General features: G+C 30.3%; 1 protein-coding gene across 5 annotated transcripts in view; it reads right to left on the bottom strand.

The window, feature by feature from the left end:
* unc-13-4A (BAI1 associated protein 3) overlaps positions 1 to 22,129 on the bottom strand; it is an 80,430-nt gene that overhangs the window by 9,904 nt on the left and 48,397 nt on the right. For 3 of the 5 annotated variants that reach the window (XR_001936759.1, XM_018452807.1, XM_018452808.1), the window contains exons 4-17: positions 9,867 to 10,038; positions 7,439 to 7,606; positions 7,233 to 7,299; positions 6,643 to 6,832; positions 4,015 to 4,161; positions 3,847 to 3,891; positions 3,522 to 3,678; positions 3,105 to 3,308; positions 2,518 to 2,676; positions 2,237 to 2,406; positions 1,972 to 2,079; positions 1,504 to 1,653; positions 1,146 to 1,197; positions 385 to 426 (exon numbers count right to left, since the gene is read on the bottom strand). Coding sequence is in view for 4 of the 5 variants with exons in the window: in XM_018452807.1 (XP_018308309.1) it covers positions 385 to 426; positions 1,146 to 1,197; positions 1,504 to 1,653; positions 1,972 to 2,079; positions 2,237 to 2,406; positions 2,518 to 2,676; positions 3,105 to 3,308; positions 3,522 to 3,678; positions 3,847 to 3,891; positions 4,015 to 4,161; positions 6,643 to 6,832; positions 7,233 to 7,299; positions 7,439 to 7,606; positions 9,867 to 10,038 (1,831 nt within the window). In the remaining variant the exon portion in view is untranslated. The remainder of the gene's footprint in view (positions 1 to 384; positions 427 to 1,145; positions 1,198 to 1,503; positions 1,654 to 1,971; positions 2,080 to 2,236; positions 2,407 to 2,517; positions 2,677 to 3,104; positions 3,309 to 3,521; positions 3,679 to 3,846; positions 3,892 to 4,014; positions 4,162 to 6,642; positions 6,833 to 7,232; positions 7,300 to 7,438; positions 7,607 to 9,866; positions 10,039 to 22,129) is intronic. The other 2 variants (XM_018452809.1, XM_018452810.1) reach the window with 1 other exon arrangement.

The raw sequence follows: 22,129 nt of genomic DNA, 5'->3' as shown, positions 1-22,129 counted from the left end.
TTACTAAGTTAACAACGTCTATTTCTTTAACTGCATACTCATACAATCTTGTTAACATTCATTATTCATTTTACACAAACTGCGCATGTTATACGCATTATACATATAATATAATTATACTATACGTAATTATTAATTTCGTAATGCTTCTTGTAATTATTATTAATGTAATAATTAATTTGTACATTTTTAATGGGTATGCAGATAAAAATGCGACGATTTCACAGTTTTACATTATGCAGGAAATTTGAAGTAACAGAAAGAAAGAAAGAAAGAAAGAGTAAGAGAACAAGAGAGAGAACTATAGACAAGGGTAAAAAAAGAATTAATAGAAGAGAAAGAGAAAGAAAGTTTAATATTTTGTGGTGGCGATGAAAAAAGTACCTCAGAAGTGTTCTCCATGTGTTTCGCCACGTGTTCCGCCAGCTATGGACAAATATCTCGTGTACAGTAAAATCGCGCTGACCTGATGGACATTTATAATTCGTCGTCACGCTTTTTCCCAACCTGGCCCCTTCAGGTCACTGCGACTTGTTTATTTACAGCGTGTCCGATGCAACCTTACCATAATTATGATTATTTTACAACATTTTTTTGTCTTTAATTGCCCTTGTTATTTTGTACAATATAACATATGTTTAATAAACATCATCCATATCACCGTAAAGCAATATATCGTAAATTTGGGACACTCTATATATAAACAGTAATATGTATTGTTATCTCAATGCAAGGACGTCGACCGAATGTTTTTCTAAGTAACTTTGAAATTTTGTCGAATTAAATACAGTAGTTTAAATTCAGTTGAATTCAGTTTAAATTCAGTTGAATTTCTTTCTGATACATTCTAATCAGTGCGGTTTTGTTCTTAAATTTAAGTGTGTTTTGGAAAGAATAATCGAAGAAATTTTCTTTTCTCATGAGATCATTTCATTCTCGTAGGCACGATCGACGTCTCGAATAAAGCGTTTAAGCCAAACATAGCACACCCAGCTTGACGACACAGTGAATAAAAAATAATGATGTGTTATGTGACAGTGTGTCTTTGACGCAATTGTTGCAAAATTACAAGTAAAAGAATGTATTTATATAAATATCTTTTATGGTTTGTTCACGAGGAACATTTCTGTCACTTGCATTCTTACCAGCTTTTCTAATTGCTTGTAAACTGCTGAGAAATATGGCACACCATTCGTGCTGAAACATAAGATTAATATATCAATGATTGAACAGAGTTTTCATTATATCTAGATAGTTTGCAGCATTTCTTAAGCACTGCAATCTCTAAATTTGTAGAAAAACCTTGTTAATTACAAAACGTTACCTAAAATATATATATTGTCAAAGATATAAATTACAACAGAAAAAAATAATCAAGTGATTTATATTACAGTACTTTTATATTTAATGATAGAGAAAATTATTCGCATTAATCATTTTTTAATTATATTTTTTATTTGTGATTTTATATTATCTTCTGAAGCAGATTTCAGAGACATTTACCTTTCAAAGAGACTGTTGTAATATAAAAGCCCTTGTTCTAGGTCGACTAGTAATGCAGTCACTAAGTTCGTGAAATCTTGCAAAACTCTGTCGATGTCCTGATCAGGTTCCTGGTCATGGCACATTGTTTGTTGCCTGGTATCCTCGTACCTGCAAAATTAAAATCAAGATTAAATAAAATTTCTCAAGTTTTATTTTTTTATAGCTTCGTTATTATCATCTTTTTACTATGCAATTATTTTAGTATGTACGATTAATACAAACAAAAACATTAATAAAAGATATATTTTCGTTTATTTAATTAATTTATTATTATTAATAAAATAAAATAAAATAAAAAATTATTTTATTTTACTTCAACATTTTTATTTGTGCATTAATCTTACATACTACCATAAAATAAAACTCGAAACTTATTATACATTATTTGGAAAGATATTCTATTAGCGTATGACAAGGTATTTTTACCATTCAAGAGTTCCTTTTCTAAGAGCGGTAATGATTTCACCACGAATTTCCTTGTTGAAGGGGCAACAAGTTCGAAAGGCCTTCATATTTGAAAGAAGTCCCAGGCATCTGTAACAGTAATTGTTAACATATAATTTTACACATCAATCTCATTATTAAGCTTAATAAAAATTATTTTTTATATCCAGCTTTATATATCTAATATATCACAATTAACTTTTTAATGTTTGCAATTGTATGTTTTATAATAAAGATATGAAATTACCTAAGCAGATAATCCAGCTTCGATATAGTCGGTCTATATAGAGGTGGATACAGTATCCGGTGTTGTCTAACTTTTTTCAAAGACACTTCCAGGAAATCATTAAAGGAATCCGCCAGACACTGTTCTGCATCGCGCGACAGAGTTTCAGTATACCATCGATTGTCAAGTTCCTAAGGTTGAGAAATAGTCTAAGTTTATAATTGTTATTTAATAGTTTCGTTAATGTAATATTGTTGTTTATAAGATGACAAGATGTAAGTTGCTCCGGTGACTTAAATTACCTGTAGAAGACGATGAAGCATTCGTGGATCGACCGCGGGTTGCCGAGAACTTGCCACCCACCTTATCAAGGCCTGCTGCAACTCAGTAACATCACCTTGCACCGCGTGTTGATGTAAGATAGTTAGTGCGGTTTGCGGCAGTTCTCCAGTAAAGTCTTCCTGAAAACCACGCAAGTGCATATGAAGACATATGCCTGATTAGTGCTTTCTAGAAATATAATAAATATTTTAAAATACTTTATAATTTTTACGCACGAGTCAGAATTTAATTTAATATTGAAGAGAATATTGGAAAGAAATTTTGGAAATATTAGGGGAGAAAATGTATATTTACAAACTTATCTATTTATCTATCTTTCTCATTAGAAACTTTTTATGATTCCTGTTTGAAATTTTATGATGATACGTATAAAATGCAACAATTTTGTATTATATTCTATAAATCTGTAAATACATTGTATACTTTATTACGTAAAATTATACTACGTAAACGAAATTTACGTTGCTATTGTATTCAATATATGATGTAAACATGTCTTGCGTATTAGATCTAATATGGGTTTTGTTAGCCAGCTTTGTGTACGTACTCCTTGTTTGTTCATTTCATGATTGAGGAAAATTGTGTACAGTCTTTCCTGTTGCCTTAGCTCGCCCCAATTATCCTCCTCGGATGTTCCACGATCCTCTCTCGTCGACAGCCATAATTTCAGTCTGATTCTACCTTGGATATTACTCCTTTGCGTCCGCGCCTCAAGTTTGTACCATTGATCTACTCCAGTACTCGGAATATCCTGGAAAACAATATATTATTAAATATATATGTTCAATTTTAACATTTTAATTTTAATATGTTATTATCATTAAATCTGAAAATTTAATAATTTTCAACCAGTTTCTAAATTTCTTTCGCTTCTAAAAGTTTCTTCAAATTATTGAACACACACACACACACAAACTACTAAGCTATAGTTCAATAATAAATCAATGATAAATTAAAAAATTACCACTAGAGGGATGTTTACACAACCCAGAAAGTCATCCTGACTTCCGGATCTAGCACTTTGAGCGATTTGTTTGAAAAATCGTCCGAGCCCTTTCACGCCTCGTACTTCATTAAGTTTGATTACCGCGTCAAACACCGAGGACTCGTCGTCATGGTCCCTGAAATTATTAGTGCAAGTCTCGCAAAACTTAGTTTAATTTTGGAAAACTTCATGTTTTTACATAGAAATGTTTGATTATATCATCTCAAACAATTATTCTAAGCTTTATATAATTTTTAAGATAATATAATACTAGAAAATTATTACGCATGCAGTGCAAACTCACCATATGTCCAGATGGAGAATGTCCGTATTGATGTCATCAATGTCGCTGAAATAGGAATCGAAGTATGGTTATGTATGAGTACACGGATTTGCACTAGTTAGACTTAATAAAGGATCGCCATTGCGAGAGCCAATTACGAGGGGGTCAGGCCCCAAAGTTTTCGCTTACAAACGGAACTTCTCGTCCCAACGCGGACTCAACGTATGCGGCTTCACGGAGGTAGCTCGTATAAACTTTGCGGGTAGAGCACCGCTCAAGGACTCGCGGTGTTCCCGCCTGCTGCTGTGCTCCTTGCGCTTAAATGAAAGCCTGAAACTGATTTTGAATGAACAATTTAGTACCGTCGTTATTAACGCTTCGATAATTTCTAACATCCAACCGTTTAATGATTCCTGACTAAACCTTGTTGTTGAACTTTTTCAGCAAACTTACCTCTTCCGTCTTTAGAAACGGAAGTACTACATAATCAATAGTAAGAAATAAAAAATAAATAAAAATACTTAAACAAAATGAATAATAAAGTACAATTTTATAATTTAATATTTGCATTAAAACTTACATTCTAAACGTCGATTTGCTTTTTCAATTCTTTTGAGAATGGTTGCGTTCAGCAGAACACAACAGTTTTACAACCATTTTATGATTATCTGTTAATTAAGATAGGACCATTCCTCTAGATCTAAAAGTATAATTCAATCAGCGCGAAGAAAACTTCTAACAGTTGCAAAACGTTCTGATGAATGCAGTCAATAACTTTGCATTTTTCATTTCCTTCAAATCTTTCTTTTTTTATAGAATATATTTTAAACTATATTTAAATTATTACGTTTTATTTTATATTTGTCTTGTATTAGGCAAGTCATAGAATACATGAATCCATTTTATTCGCAACCGTATATATTATAACACAATAATCTCGTGAGATAGGTAGGATTTACTAATTTGCAAATTATGTCATTGATGGGGATAGAGTTTTAAGTTTTCCTCACAAGGCTTCCAAATCTTCAATGCCAATATGCAGCATGACATTTGCTCTCGCAGAATCCGAATGGAATTTCACACGATTAACGAAGAGCATCCACGGCGTACACTTCCGTAGACGTCGCGTGTCTCGTCGCAGCTAGTGATGCACTGTACGCTCTAAGCTCTCTTGCTGTTGCATTAATAATTTTATTTATACCACTAGGTGGCGAACGGAACAATATATGAAGATACACAGCAAAATGGGCTTGCTCTCTCAATGCTCTTGCCCATTCTCCATTCCGGAGAACGACGCTCGCTCGTTCACAGAACTTGCTGCATCCGGCGCGTCCATTGTACATCGCGTCGTATTGTCGCAAATGTCGCCGGAGTTAGCGTATAGTAAATGCACATATCACTGTGGATTTGTAACATTTTAGATTGGCACATGCTGATTTCTTAAGCCATAATCTTCTATTATGCCAAAAATATATAGTAACGTTGCAGTATTTTTATACGTTCTCTGTTAGAAGATGGATAAAGAATTTTTAGAATACCGCGCGATACTATTAGTTTGTGCGTGTTTTGTTTATGAAGTCATAAAGAATTATGGAACAATATCCCGCCAGATAACATGCATGATGCATCGAGGGGGTAATCACTTAATGTAATCGTGGGACAGAGTCCGAAATCATTATAAAATTTATATGAAATCCCAATGTATAATTCGATAATTACATATACAATTACGAGAAATTGTGTAATATTAGATAAAATTGTTTATTTTACCAAATGACTTCACATATAATGAAGAAAATTATTTGTCATCAGATGAAATCGTATGAAATCAAATGAAATAATATAATCTGTAGGACAATATTTCAGCTAGTAGTTACCCCCTCGTGTTGCATAAGATATCTAAAAGACATCTTTTAGACATAAGACATCTAAAAGACGTCTTTTAGATGTCTTATGTAACATAAATGTTATCTGAGATTTATCAATTTGTATATAAATATATTTCATTTTTGCAAAAGTAATATCAGTTAGATTTGTGATATTAATTTCTTAAGTGTCACTTATCTTAAGTAGCGTGCCGTCAATTTTTATTGTACCGCTGATAACGATAGACAGGATGCAATTTCTGTGATGAACAATAAATGACATTTTGGCTAGAGAGTGCAACCGCATCGTTAATATCAATCATATTGTAATATCAATAATAGCTAATGTTTGTGTGCTGTCAGGGTAGAAGATACTTTAAAAGAGGAAAGTTCAATTCTACGTCTACAATATGTTGATATACATATTTCCTACATAAAATAAACAGAACTTCCATAGCCATGAGCAGTAGTTTTATTTTATTATTGAAATGGTTAACACAATATTTGTCATCAGACTAGACTAAAAAACTGCTGACATCCTAAACTAGACATGATAAGATTTGCTCACATCATCTCACATTTCTAATTATAATAATTGATTGCCAAACAAAAACTACAGAAATTATAATAATATTTTTACAAAACGTTTACGTACGCTGAAAAAAATTTTGTCCATTTTTAGTCCAATGAATGATCGTTAATCAATGTCCGATCTTAATGTAGTTAATTCATTGATACAATAACTGGATTCATTTAAACAACTATATTCATTCTTGCAATGAATTCTAGTAATAGTTTTATAATCTAAATCATTATGAGAATTCATTGGACCAATTTTCATTATTTTTTCATAATTCAATGAATATTTTATTGTATTTACGTACAATTTTGGTTCAGTGTATTTTCGTATTATTTGATATGAGAATATAATCATTTCTTCCTTTCAACTTACCTGTGATGCTTTCGAAGCTTCTCATGATGGGAGTTCTCGATGTCGACGCCATCGGAAAGGGCGCGAATTGCTTGCCTCGGGGATGCTGGGGGTGTATGCGGCGAATGCGCCGTTAAATTCGTTTGTGGACTCAATGGTGCACCTGGGCTGCCGGGCTGTATTCCCAGCATGCAGTAAGGATCGCTAAATCCTAAAGAACATTCACTCTTTCAGTAAAAAGAATATTGTGTATAGTTTATATGATATTTTTATTTTGTTTTGCATTGATCCGATATTTTCTAATATTATTTTAATCAGAAATTTTCTTGCAAGTGTATAGTAGGAATCTTTTTGCGGTAATAATATCAAGCAAGAACAACTACAACTAAAATTTTTTCAATATTAAATACTTTCGTATAACTAAGTTTTAACTAAGCGAAAATTTTGTTAAAGTTTTAACTGCTCTTTAAGTTATCTGTGAAATACGGTTTTGTCATTTATTTGCAACTGGGGAGCTTAGTTTTATGGGACGGTCAGTACTTTTACTCGTTTGTAATTCAAAAGGTAATCGCAGTTTTGAATGGAACTGACAATGAATTGACTTAACTTACCATTGACGTCCTTTGCCTCGAGTCCATCAGCTTCGATCACTACCACGCTTAGCACAACAATAGGTGGCTGCAACAGTAAATAAATTTTATTTTATTTAGTTTTTAGTACGGCACAAATAACGATACTTTGAGGACACATTTTTCGAAGATATTAGAAGAACCGTGATATTGCAGCATTTGAGAGGAAATTTAATAAACGGATATACCTTTTCTTCCGAGGCGATATTGAGATATCGTCGGTGCTGATCCTGTGGGACTCCGAAGGCTTCTTGGGCGTATCGATAAAGATCCTCCTTGTAATGCGCGTATTGTCCTGTACTGGCGCCTACAGTGTTTGCAATCGTGTAAAGAACTTCTATGTACAATTGCTCCATCTAGAAAGTGACATACCAATTTTTTAATAATATTCAGCGTATAATAAGTTGCATAATTGATATTTTTAGAAGCGTAATATATTTAAATTCATATGTATTTTTTAAATTCTCCATTTTGCATAGAACACAAAATAAATATTATTAAAAATTAAAATAACCATGTTATGTATTTTATTTAAAAAATTGTTTCATTAAATACCTAACAATTAATGCCAATGTAAATACATCGTATTGATTCAAATTATAATTAATTATCAAAATAAAATGTTTCTTATAATTCTTAATAATAGTACATTTATTATAATAAAGATTACAATCATATTGTTAAAATTGTTACTGCAGCAAAAGTTATTTTATTTCACAATTACAATTATTAGAAGGATTTTGTGAAATTGTCAAATATAATAATGTTAAATAATATTAATGTGCTTCTTTTCTGAAAATATATGGGAAATTCTATTGCAAATTGATTAAGTTAAAGATTTCCTTTGTCTAATTAAACAATCATTTCTTTGCTCCTTTTTGTAGGAATTTAAAGCAATACGATATTCATTATACGAAAAAAAGTACAAACTCGTTCTATAGAAGATAGAATATAAATTCAAAAAGCGTCGAGCTGTCGTAATTTGGCCGATATTATGCCATTTAATTCGAACACGGAAATACATATTATTAATTATTATTTCATTAAAATAATACAAAATTATCGAGTTTAAGAAAATATTAATAAATGAATTTGTAAAAAAATTTTAGAAAATGTGTTTGTTAGTGAAAAACATTACATATTTTTTTATATAATAATTTCATATTTTTATTCTATATATATTAACATTATTGTATTTAGAGAATTTATACTTAGAGAGAGAAGCAAAAGATTATGAATAATTTATGAGTAATATCGTTGGCGCAGACTCTCTATTCCATGTCATTTTTCGATATTACAAGGAATATTCCTCTCTTATTTCTTATTAACAAAGCGACGACATCGGCTTTTCGCTAATTAATTTCTTACGAAACACCCATAGCAACCTTTACATTACGAAGACGATGGGGACAATAAATAAAGATTAAAAAGAGTCGGGAGGTGCAGAAATATTGTACCCAAGGAGATTGGAAGAGCAGGATACGTTAAAATGAGCAGAACTTGATATAAGAGTTTCGATGAAAATTCGTGAGCTTTCGTGAAAAAGCTATTTACGTAAAAGTGTCTTTCCGCTTGGCTTTATTTTACGAGAGTCAAGAGCTTACGAGACGACAGTGCGAAAAATTATGCGGTTATCTAGGGACCCATAGCGAGAAAAATACACGTACACATATTTCACCGAGAGAGATAGGAAATACATAAGTTTACGATGGTTGTATCTATATCTACCCATCACAAATCCGGAGACATATAGCTTCATAAATTCACAAGAATCCATAGATCCGTACATTTATAAATATATACAATATTTAAAATTTATTAGAATTTATATATGTATCTTTTTCGAGCACGACAAATATACAAGCGTTCATGTAATTTTTAAACAACATATTTGTCAACGTGGAAAAAGTTTCATATTAACATTGCATTTAATATTACATTTTCACATAATATAAATTAATAATTATATTTCTCTTTGCAAATATATACGATTATAATGTTGTTCGGATAACGTAATTTTCTATCAATTTCATTGGATAGGTAGTTAAGCGAATTAGTAAGTAACAATGAAGGAATTACAGAGCGATTGAATTTAAAATCGATTCGAAATTTGAAATCGGAACATCGACTTGGAAATACGGGTTTTATTCATGCGCGCATTATAGTTTGGTGACGTCGAAACGACGACGTACTTTCATTAGAAGTTTTCTACCTGTTAGTTCGATCGGCGAACGAGCGCGGCCGTCTGACCCAAACGACTCAACTGACTTTATCTACTTAGAATAATACTTCAAACGGAATGGACGTAACTACTCGTCCGCATGCAAAGCCCGTTGCAACCGGAATGACGTGTGTTAAATGTAACGACGTTGAGTCGCACGCGATATAGTCGAAGCGCGAAAATGTGCAAAATTTGCCGCCACTTGTATTAACAACTGTAAAAATTTTTTTACCAGAGTTTATAAAATAATAGAAAGCAAGAAACAAAAAATTATTTAGTTCTTTGAAATTGGCATGAGAAACAATTTAAAAAGTAAAGCAAATTTTTACTTTATAAAACAAACAAAAATCATGCATGTGTTATATCTATAGAAAATAAATGAAATTGCAAAATACCTCTTTTTTGCTAAGCCGATATGGTTGCGAAGTCAAATTCGAATCTCTGGACGGCGGTGGCGGTTCCTTCGCTCTTGCTTCCACTTCCTGAAGGACAACGAGTCTCCGATTCTCCTGTTTCCAGGATAACGCAGTGAAACTTTCAAAAAAGGATCCATCTGTTTCTTGAACACTGTAATCAATGGACAATTAAATTAAGTATTAATATCAATAATTTACAATATATTTTTGTATTGTGTTGTAGTATAAAAATAGATTAATTATTTATAACAAATAGAGAAATTGTATAGTAAACACACTTAATTATATAACAAATATAATAATATGTAATAAAAGTTATTATAATTAATATAACATATTTCCAAATTATTATCTATATTTAATATCTGTCGAAACATGTTTATATTTAAACAAGCATTTTAATGATAGATAAATCCGAATATGCATGTTATATTAATAATAACAAATATTAGTAGATAAAGCAAACACGTGCATGCGCATTTGCTGTATTTTTCGAAAACATTTCTCTACAATAAGCGGATTCAGATTTAATTTTATTCTTAATTTGTTATTTTATACATTTATATAAAGAATATTTTTAAATAGGACAGATAACTTTTCATAAATGATTATGACTGAGCAATTGATTTACATTGTTTTTGTATCATTACATATGCATTTATGGCAACTGAATGCATGTATACTTTGTCCTTATATTTTAACGCAAGCAGATTGAGCGAAGAAAGTTTCGCAATATATCAATGTACATTGCGCAATTTGCATTTGTTAATAAAGTCGTATTTCCGTACTTCATGTAGTAGCTTATTAGTCCGGCGATTTTTTCACGTCGCGTGTACACCCAGTTTCGCAATCTCGTGAAACTATCGATCGCGAAACTATCGATGCTCTCTCTCTCTCTCTCTCTCTCCCCCCCCCTTCTTCTCTCTCCCTTCTCTCTCCTTCTCTCCTTCTCTGCGTTAGAATTTTAACATGATATGTGCATGTCAAATGCAAAATAACAAGCAAGCCAGTAGGTTTTTCGAATACTAAAATTTCGATATCTCATGTTATACAACTATTCAACCAACGATTACAGTTGATTATCTGATATTCGTAAATAATATTTATACTTTTTAATATTTTGTCTAATTTTTATGATTTCTCATATATACATATACATAAAGGATGCTCCAAAATTCGTGATTCAAAGTACTATGGCAAGAAAGTTCTCAAAAAATTAAATAAAAAAGTTATTTGAAAAGTTTTATTTTAAGTAATAGTTTCTGAAATATAACGATTTAAATATGGCCAATTACGTTCAGATGGCCACTTAGTGAGCACGCTGTACGAAAAATAACTTTTATATATATATATGACAAATATCTAAATTCAATATAAGATTATAATATATAATGACAAAATTAATAGAATCCAGGCATATTTTATACATAGATTTACTTATATCAGGTATCTATAATTTCTTAAACAAACATATATATTGCATATCCATTAGCGATAATTTTGTAAGTATTGATACATCGATAATATTCCAATGTCAAGGTTCACATAGAAAGATATCGTAATGACTTTTGATGTTATTTTGATTATTACTCTCGCCTTTGCTAAGAAATAGCTTTTTTCTATTAATGCGAGCTTAATTATTGGAATAAGGATGGTTGGGCAGCCATGAAAACACAACACTAATCTAAGAGAGGTCGTTAAGCAACATGATGGCGCAAACCTATAATTGTTCCAAGATGATAGGAATCTTGGTTGCTTTGATAAGCATCACAGGAACATTCTATGCATGGTCGCTCGAATTAAACTCGAAGCATACGAAGTGTGCTTTCCTCGTATTCTATCTTGCAAAATGTGTAGAGCAGAAACCCACAAATCAGCTCTTTGCATAAATTTCTTACTTGATACAAATTTATATAACACTATCATTAGAAACATTCAGCTTATAGAATAGAAACGTTTAAACAAATTAGAATTTTTATATTTTTTTTTCTTTAACTTTTCTTTACTTATAACAACAAAAAATTTTTATAGACTTTCTCAATTTTATTAAAAGAAATTCAAATTATTGTAAAGAAAAAAATATATTTACAAAATAAATATCTTTATTGCCATCTGTAAGATAGCATACAAGAAAATCAGCAATGAAAACCGCTTCGTGCATAAAGTAAGCTTGGAACTCGAACTGTGTGCGTCATTTACATAATGCATGGCATTGACGATGGTCCCTTTTATGGCTTGCATAATTCGTAAATCAATGTATTAATAACTCAAGCAACTATTTTACATATTAATGTCTTTGTGATCAAAAAGAACGACATTATGGATGTTCTCCTGTTAATTTAATTTTTAATTAAGTAAGTGATTCTGTGGTGCATTTAGATGACTTGTTTTTACGTTCCAGTTTAATTACGTAAAAAAAAGTTTGCAATTTTATTTCCATTTCTGTAATTATTACGACGAGAAGTGAGAAAGGATTACGTAACTTTCACATGCGAGTGAAACGAAGTAATTCGATTACTCTTGTCAGTCCTACGGCAAATGTTGCTCTCAGAAGTTACACGTGCGTATGATTTCAATCGATAAACAACCGTACACATCAATGAACATCTATTCGATTCCCACTAATTGGAAACATCCACGTGTAATTTCTTTGAAACTTTATAATTATGCAATATTACAAATTTTTTCTTGTAATAACAATTTTATCTACCTTAAAATGTAACATTCAAAGGAGTGTTTCAGGTCTGTATTTTTTTCTAATTAAATTTGTAACTTATTTGCAATTAACTTCTCTATAGCAATTATCAAATAAAACAATTATAACTTTTATAAATAATTTTTAAAATAAAATAGTTTATGTATACAGCACTAAATTAAATTTATAAATATTAAAAATATATTAAAGCAAAGTTCGATATTCGGTATCAAATGATAAATTCATGTTTCACTGTTTCCTTTCGTTTTCAATGTTTGATAATTCTAATCCACATCTTAATATGGTGACTGTCAATCTCTCAATTGAATTAATATATATATATTTAATAATATAATTTATATAATATTTATATATTTAATAATATTATATAATTAATCATTTTTTCAATTTCGAGCAATATGAATTGCTATGTGACTAATATTCTATCTGGTCTATAGCAAACTTGTGTTATTTGTATTTTTTGTAAATTTCTTTTCTTTGTAGAATTTCTTTTACTGTGTTAGAAATATAGGGTCATAGTAAAGTAGCGAATGCAGGAGCTAAATCAGAGGTGCAAAGGCATGTCACTGGGAAGAAACAGTGGGGACAATAATGCCATCAACGTGGTTTTTTACAAGAGACCGAGCAAATGGGCGTGAAAAGAGTTGTTCGAGAAGGAAAAAATGTTGCGGAGGAACACTACCAGCAATGGGCATCCTCGTAATGGAAACCGAAAGCGCGTCGACGACATTCTTCTCATCGTCATTCTAACGTCGAGGCATGTTCGCCACGCTATGAATTGTAATTTGATCAGTGTCAACTTCCGTCGCACCTTTAGCTTTCAAAGGCCCATATATTTTATAAATTACGATTCTTTAATTAAGAAAGAAAACAAGCAATTTTTCTAATATTTTCTATTATTATATTGTTCTCAATCTTTATTTATATAAGTATTAAATTTATGTACTTTTTTTTATTTCTAGAAAGATTTATTTTTAGAAAATTAATCTATATAATCTATAATTAATATTTTTGTCTTGTTATTATTATATATCTGTATAATTGCCGATTTTTACTTTTTAGTTCCTTTGCGTTTAAAACAATTATTGGAACTGTCAGAACATTTTATTTAATGGCTAATAAAAAACTTGTTAAGTCTTCTTTTTTTTGTCATCAAAATAAATTCATGCTAGAATGCGTGCGATAATTAGACTTAACATATCTCATGATATTTTCAAGTATCTGATGAATTCGTTACTTAATTGTAATTTTATAACTTCTCTTTTTGTTGTTTATTGCAAAATTATGCCAGCTCTTTTCTTAAGATCATCAATTATGCGGAGATAAGAAATTGAAGCGCGATAAGATTCTTAACAGTAAATGCTATATTTAAAATAAAATATATTGCATGAACATTTCTGTATATCCTCAATGCATTAATTTACCGGTCCCGGAAGGAAATAAAGTACTCAGGAAATGAAATAAGTAACTTAGGCGTCGATTAATTATACACTGTGTTAAATAATTTTATAAGTAGCTTATAATTTGTCAAAGCTGTAAAATAAGAAATTTTTTAAAATATAAGTTCTTGATAATGAGTTAATATTTTTATGGTCAGTCAAAACAAATTATTCAATACAATATAGGAAGTTAATAATTATTTATATACTCAATACACGCAGATTATATACTTTTTAGCAAGCGTTAAATATAAATTGCACAAAGTAATTCAAATTTTAAAATTTATATAAACGGGTTTAGATTTATATTATATTTCGCTTAAAATAAATATTTTATAACTTATGTAGCTCATTTGCATGATTATACTTAGGAAGTAGATTTATTTAAATACACACACATATATATATATATATAAAGTAAAAGCATTAATTTTGAAGCTGTTTTTTTTCCTTCATTTAGCACCTCTATCTAAATCAGGATTTTCTTAATGAATCCACGCAAAGGATGGCGTTACTTTTGTTTAATATTGTAAGGCATTGAAATAGTCCACTTAGGAAAAATCTTCTATCCCCTGGGATTCAACTCTAAAGAGAGCGTGAATATTTTACATCCTTTCTCCCTCTACAAGGATTTTCTTAAAGCCTCGGAATCGTAAATTCGAATGAAATGCATTGTTCTTGAGTATCTTTATCATTGATTCAAATCTCACGATTCATGTGAGTAAATTATACGTATATCGTTTTTGTTTAAAAAATTAAATTGTTTAAGTTGTTTGACAGAATTCGACCTCTTCATTAAAATACATCTTCAATAGAGTGTCTCTGAAAAAAAATATCAGTTTTAGTTTTACTTTTGTCTCTTCGGAGTTCTATTAATATCCATAATAAAAGCACGCACACACACACACACACACACACACACACACACACACACACACACACACACACACACACACACACGCACACACACTAGAAACAACTATGAGAATTGAAAATAACAGACAATTGAAATCACTAACAAAGTTGAATAGTTATTAGTTGTGATATCGTACTCTTAAGTGAAGAATGGTTGATGATTATTCATTTCGTTTACATTTATCAAAAATTAGCATGATAATAGAATCTATGTTGAAACACAATTGCAAAATCTTTAAACTTTATCACGCGTTTATGGTTTCAGAAATCTACAGATTTTACAGATTTGAAAAACTTCGAAGATTGAAAATTTTATTACACAGATGTTTATTAAAATATAATTAAAAATAAAAATAATTACTTCGTTGTAAATGAAAAAAAATAAAGATATAATAATATTTATTGTTGCTCTCAAATGTTAATATGTATCTTTGGATTTCATAAATTGCGATGATACTCAGTAACCGAAGATACGAGATACAACAGATTAGATGGGATGTGCCAAAGACGTACAATCTCTAACACTTCTGATGTAGTTTTGACCTTGTCTGTGCCAAGTTGGATCTACGAGAGAGGAAATAAGTGGGCATATGTCCTCGTTATAGTAGACGGTCAGCCCTGATATCGTATTTCAGGAGCGCGCCACCTCGTTCAGAGCTTGTTAAGCGCGCCCCACTGCGCTAATTTATACAAAGCAGTAGAGCCGTATATTCCGACGGATACGATATTAATAAACAGCCCTTGCGTATCAAGAGAGGCCATCGGGGGCGGTTTTAAGCTCCTGACATGCATGTGTGCCTTTTGCCATGGATGACGTTCCTCGATATCGTGGGCGGCTCAGAAACTGGATTTAATCCTGGCTGTGTCTCTTTTGTCCTTCAAATTAGTTCTCGCTTCGATCGTCGTGAAAGTGTTATTAATGATACTCCAGGCAAATCAGCCGGTTGGACTCAAACATTAAAAATTAATTTTCAGGTTCGCAAATTAACTTTAATTTTACAATCTAGGGAACTATCTAGAAAATAGAGCGAAGGATGAAAAGAGCTGATGATCACTGTAATAAAGGTGATTGTATGTGAAACAAGTGCTTGTAATCTGCGTATATTCGCTGCGTTATTTTTTTACGAGAAACGTAATTTTTACCTCTCGTGAAGTAATAAATAAACATGGACAAATAATACATAAAACTGGTATAGAAAAACATGATATTCTCGATAGATTTTTTGTTACGCAATCTGTGGGAATTGAATAATTTTTAGAAAACAATTTTTGAAAGTACTATACCCACGTTTACAATAAACTCTGTTGGGATAATTATATATATATATTTCTCTGTATCGGCGCAATTTAATTCCTGCAATCTTTTATGGATTATACAAAAAAAATATTATTACTTCGTATCAACGTATTGTATTATTTGATGAATTAAAATGGATCGTTTCAAAATGATAAAACAGACGTTGGATTATCCTCTCGTGCATGAACGATAAAAAAAGTGTTCAGAAAACTGCACGAGGTAACTAGAAATAATAACTGGAACGTGTGAGTTCTTGATTTCTGCTTGATTGTTTACGCAAACATTTACGTTTTGCGAGCAAAATATGAAACAGGTATACTTCGGTACAAAGCATTTACTCGTACATGCGCGCTATATTTGATTTATATGAGGGTTTTACATTTTGTAATGTATTTTATGTCACGTTTGTAATACTTACAATATTTATTTTGTACATTTATAGCATTAGTAAAGGATTGTTAATAAAATATAAGATTCAGAAATTTTTTCAAACAAGTATGTCACATGCATATTTTTAATCATTAAGTATTTACTGGAATCTATCTGTTTTCATCGGCGTTATACTCTTTCAAAAGCAAATAAGTCTGTAATAGCGACAAACAACCAGTGTTGGATAGCTGACATTCCGTTTCTTTGAATAGTGTTGAATGTTGCTTCCTTTGATCCAAAGTCTTTTATGGACTCTAAGACACAGATCGTTATCGAGACATTCATGAAAAAGTCTCTCGAGAAAAAAACACATAATGCGAATAAGATTAAAAGTTGTAACTGCATCATTTGCATTTTAGTTCTTTCCAAGATTCAGCTTGACGATTCAAGTCATCTTAAGATTAAAACAAAATTACAAAAAGATGTGTACATTGAATCTTCCATCTCCATGTTGCAAATTTTCGGAAAATTTATTTTTATAATTTATTTGTACCTTTTATTTTTAATTTTAGTGGTAATAAATAAAAGAGTATATTAAAGAAGTATTATATATATATAATTGTATAAATATTATTAATAAATAATTTGAAAAACTATGTAAAATTTAACTATTTTCAATGCAATATGAATTTGGATGAGAATCGATGAGAATAAATGTAATTAAATAAAAGAATTCCTTTATTCGATCAAAGCAAATTTCTCAGTGCTTAAATATTTTATATGAATTTACATACATATCTGATTCTGAAACTATGCAATAACTATTTCCAAAATATCAAAATAATAATTTTATTTTCTTATAATTTTTATATTTTTAATAAAAGCACTATAAACAATTTTGTTAACTTTATATGTTTTGCATTTTAATGACAAAAAAATTTGTCTAAATAATATTCCTTTTTACAAAAAACAACTGCAAGATATAAAAATATTACGTATAAAAGATCAATTTATTAAAACTACATTAACAACAATTTTTCTTTAAAGATGTGGAAGGGAATTAAAAGAAAACTTCGACAATCTTGCACATCGAAAGCTTTATCGCATACTTCTGTCGGTACGTGGAAAATAGCACTACGGGAGTTTCTGAAATTCTATTAATAGAACTACTTTGAGATATCTTTTCTATTTCTGTTAAACAAAATTTTCGATACTGCGTCTTTTTCATTCTCAATATGTCTTATTCGCTCTCTTAATTCGCCTCTTCGTTCATTTTTACAGAACCCTCCCGATTGATCGATCTAATATCCGCCCTTGCACTTGCCCGCACTTCCTCTTTGTGCGAGTCCTAATTTTCCACTCCTCGTTCGGCCTTGGAGAAAAAAAAGAAGAGAAATTTCACGCAAGGGTGACTATGAGCTTACCTTCGTCGAGATATTAAAAGTATCTTGAGGGACCTGAATCATTCCACCTGGACAACTTTTAGAAATCGAGGCAAGCTGTCGCGGCGAAACTTCGCACGCGGCCTTTTATCAAATCTAACTACTTATCCTGTCGAGAAAATAGAAGGTCTCATTTTGAAATCGCAGAGTAAACTTTTTCTTAGGGACGCAATAAAAGTAAAATTTGTTTCCTCACAAATGCAATATAAAGTTTTATCAGTGACGACCTAGTAACGATTTAAATAACACGGGTGTTTCCATTTGTTCCAAAAAACTGTTTAGGGACGTTATCGCAATAAAGATTATTTGCATGATAAAATTAATTTATATTTCTGAGTAAAATAAAAATTTCAACATTCTAAAATGCAAGCATTAATAAAATTAAAGATTTGTTTGTTGAAAATCTTAAGATTTAATTGTCTGTAAATATATTTGGTTTTGAAAATTGTACAATTTAAAAGCGTAAATTTAAGAACAAATTGTTGCAAAAAATATTAAGTTGTAGACATCAAAGTATTTCTCAAAGTATAATATGTATACATACATAAACGCTAAATCGACGATTTGTAATAAAAGCATAAATTGTGTAAAATTTCCTAGTATCTATTTTTATATATCTCATTACGAGAGAATCTTTTTTACGATCAACATCTGTTCACAAACTTCATTTAAGAGAAATCTTCGCGTAATTTATTGTGTGATAGCGCTAATAAAGGACTTTTTTTGTCAGGATTTTCTTTTATTTCTAAAAGAAAAATTCAAAGGTAATACGAAGTTCCAAGAGGTCGAAGGGTTACATCTCTCGAACGTTGCTACCGTACAGATCCTTTTATCTCAGCGATCAGACGTGCTGCTATATTTCTTAAGACCGTTCTCATCTACGCACTATTACCTTCCATTAGGGTAGCTATATTCTCGTTTTCATTCCCGCGGGGTGAACCGCTGGCGGTCGACATCGATCAGGGCATTGTACGTATCACGTCGATGAACAATGATGACTATGCGTAGCATCGTCATCGCTTTATATCGGCGCCGACCATTCGCACCCCGCGGTGAAAGCCATATGATCGACTGTACTAATGTAACTTCTCGCTGCATTTGTGTTCATAGGATGAAATATTGCGTTTATATCTTCGCATATAAGTTTGACAGATTAAGTTAGCATTTTTGTATATAATAAATAATTATAATATAAATACACTTACAAATTTGTATCATAAAAAATATTTATGCATATATAACAATCTTTCTTAATTTTTCCAAAGATTGTGAGAATCTAATAAGTATAACTAAACATTGATCAAGACTTTCTATTTACAATTTATTTAATATAAAAATAGACATTTTTAAATATGTATATTATAAATATATAAAAAAATTGTTCAATTGATAATAAAAAATGTAAGAGACAAATAGAATTAAAGAAAAATTGTATTGAAAAATTCTTTTACGCTAGCGAAAAAAAATTGTAATCATATTTGTAATAATAAGATTATTACAAATATAAAATAGAAATTTATTATCATAATTTGGACATTAATTGTTTTAAGGTATTTTAATTTCCAATAATGTCTTATTAACACTGAATGTATATAGTTAATTTTTTATTTTAATATAGTGAAAATATAATCGTGAAATCATAGAAAGTTTCTCTTTTTAACAACACGTATAAAGTGCGTGACAGTCGAGCAATGCTCTTGTAACTTGAATTTGTGAAGCATGAAAAAGTTGTACTTCGCTGCTCAATTTAAGACATTTTCTCTATTGCGTTCTGTACATCGTAGGATTTTGCGAAAGTACTACGCGTAAGCAACTGACTATCTTTTATTGGTGTACTAGAAACGTTTATGCTACTTTTGTCAACAAAAGATGCGGTCATAAAAGGAATCGTTTTTAATAGAACACTGGTCCGCTTCGATCTCGTTTTATTTCTATTGTACCCGATCTCTACTTTTATCTTATAATCTCTACTACAATATAATGGAATGAACATGATGACATTAAATGTTCTCATTGCAAGATATTGGTAAAATAACGCGAAGAAAGATCGGAGAGTGAATAAATTTTTAATGAAAAATCGATTATGGTCTTATTAATCTATTTCTACTTATTAATCTATTTATTTGAGCCTATTAATCTATTTCTACCTATTCTAATATATTCAACTAATAAATACTATTGACCATTAGAAAACAATGATTTATATTATTTATATTTTATTACTTTACCTTTTCAAATATGCAAGCTTTTAATTTAATTAAAATATATGAAGTGATTTTGTATATATTTGCTTATATTTTTCAATTCAACGACAATTAAAAGGTTTTATGCAATAATTATAATTATTTATAATTATATTATTTTTATTATATTATATTATTTAAAAAAAATGGATAAAAATTATAATTATAATCCATTTTTTAAATAAATTTTACATAGAAAAAAACTTTGTTTTTACTTTCTTTGCAGAAACCGAATTTTGTTCAATGTATTCAATATATATAATAAAAAATTAGAAATTACTTAATCTTGATAAAATTTTATAAGAATCATACGTTAAACAAATACACATCTGTAAAAAAAAAGGAGAAAATCATCGTCCAATAATAGCACGGCTATTGTAATCGTCACAGAGATCTCAAGGATCAAAATTGTAAAAAGCCTCTTGGAGAAAGTTCCACGTGTAACGCAACAAGCGTGAAGTGAAACGCTGTGAAGTATCATATAGGCAGATGCTGTTCTTTTCTCTCCGATATTTTCCTAACACGGTATATACGCAGCTACTTTTATGCTCTACCAGGGACACAAGCGCGATACTTGTTGACTCTCTTTTATACGAGGTCGTTCTAAGTGCCTACGTAGTCGTACACTATTCCGATCAAGCAATGCAAGCTAGAAATGTTGCGAGAAGAATTACACTGCATTTGTAAATTTTAATTATAAATAAAGTAATATAAATGCGATTATTATAATAAAGTAATACTGTACAATACACTAATAGCATTTAATTATTAAAACTAATTTTTTCAGGAAATTCTTGGAAACTTAAATATTTTAGCCATAACGGTAGAGACTATTACTACTTTATTTTAATATTAAATATTTAAGCCATATCTCTCCTCTTAAGGTTTTAAAATTCATTCATCAATGGCATGATAGTTCAGAATGAGTTTTGACCTCTCTCAGTTCCTCGAAGGTTTCCTAGAATTTTAATTTTTATGGGGATAGAAAATACTAGTCCTTCTGGGAATAATAAATTGTACATATCCATAGTACGGATTTTCGTATAAAACAATAATAAGATTGATGAACGATAATAAGATTTCGTATAAAAGTTATGTGGGATCTACAGTTTAATGTCGGTCTCGAATGACGTAAAATTTAAAAATTAGTATATTAATAGTTATATAATCAGTATAAAAATATGAAATAGCATAATATGATGCTGAGTTTCTTAACGACTTCTTAAATTCATAATTCTTTTCTTTAGATCTATGATTCATAAGATTCTTATTCTTCGGATTATTTTATTATTTCAAAATCATATTATAGATAAAATGCTATACTATAAGTAGTATTACAGTTTGTGTTTCTTTTTCGTTGATAATGAACTTTGAAAATTCCATAAATAAGAATAAATAAAAAGAGAAATAAAGAAAATTTAATTAAAATTTAGTCAAACTCCAATTCTCAGTTCTCTCTCAAGTAAAAATATTTACTCACGGACATTATGCTTAATTTGTGATTAATTATAAATTTAATCACAATTAAAATCACAATCTCTTCGCATCGTCGAAATACTTTTTGACGTTCTTACCTTTCATCGAAAGATCATTGAGAGCAGCGAGTCTCGACATCTCATAATCTTAATTGCCTAGTGGGGAAATTAGCACGGAATAAAATTAGTATCTCCGTTAATGCTCTTTGAGAAACTCGACTCACTCAGTTAAGATTCTTGCCACGAGATGAGATCGACTGAACTTGCCCTCGGAGTGGTTCTCTCAAAGAGGGGTTGGACGCTCTAAGAAGCTTTATTCGTGGTAAATATTTTACGACAGTCGTTG

This window comes from Mycetomoellerius zeteki, unplaced genomic scaffold (assembly GCF_001594055.1).
Source record: "Mycetomoellerius zeteki isolate Tzet28-1 unplaced genomic scaffold, Tzet1.0 scaffold35, whole genome shotgun sequence".
Taxonomy (NCBI): domain Eukaryota; kingdom Metazoa; phylum Arthropoda; class Insecta; order Hymenoptera; family Formicidae; genus Mycetomoellerius; species Mycetomoellerius zeteki.
The sequence above is the reverse complement of the archived record's forward strand: the minus strand, read 5'-3'. Positions and strand labels throughout refer to the sequence as shown.